Here is a 223-nt window from a genome sequence, read left to right on the forward strand (position 1 = left end):
CCAATCAGCGGGCGCGCGGCGGGGGGGGAGGCAGCCGGCGCGCGGTGGGGGCGGCCATGGAGGACGTGTGCGCCAAGTTCGTGTCGCAGAAGATCAGCAAGACGCGCTGGCGGCCGCTGCCCGCCGCCGCGCTCCAGCCCCCCGACCTCTTCGCCACCGGCTCCTGGGACAACGAGGTAGCGGGGGGGCCGGCCGGCCGGCCCGGCGGCGCGGCGCGTCCTTC

The 223-nt window shown here is 78.5% G+C and overlaps 1 protein-coding gene across 1 annotated transcript in view; it reads left to right on the top strand.

The window, feature by feature from the left end:
- Positions 1-35: 35 nt before the first annotated feature.
- Positions 36-223, top strand: part of NUP43 (nucleoporin 43kDa) — a 9,005-nt gene continuing 8,817 nt past the window's right edge. Inside the window, exon 1 of the mRNA XM_010581902.1 lies at positions 36-176. Within this exon, the coding sequence (XP_010580204.1) occupies positions 57-176 (120 nt within the window). The 5' untranslated portion in view covers positions 36-56. The remainder of the gene's footprint in view (positions 177-223) is intronic.

Source organism: Haliaeetus leucocephalus, unplaced genomic scaffold, assembly GCF_000737465.1.
Source record: "Haliaeetus leucocephalus isolate CR32 unplaced genomic scaffold, Haliaeetus_leucocephalus-4.0 Scaffold819, whole genome shotgun sequence".
Taxonomy (NCBI): Eukaryota; Metazoa; Chordata; class Aves; order Accipitriformes; family Accipitridae; genus Haliaeetus; species Haliaeetus leucocephalus.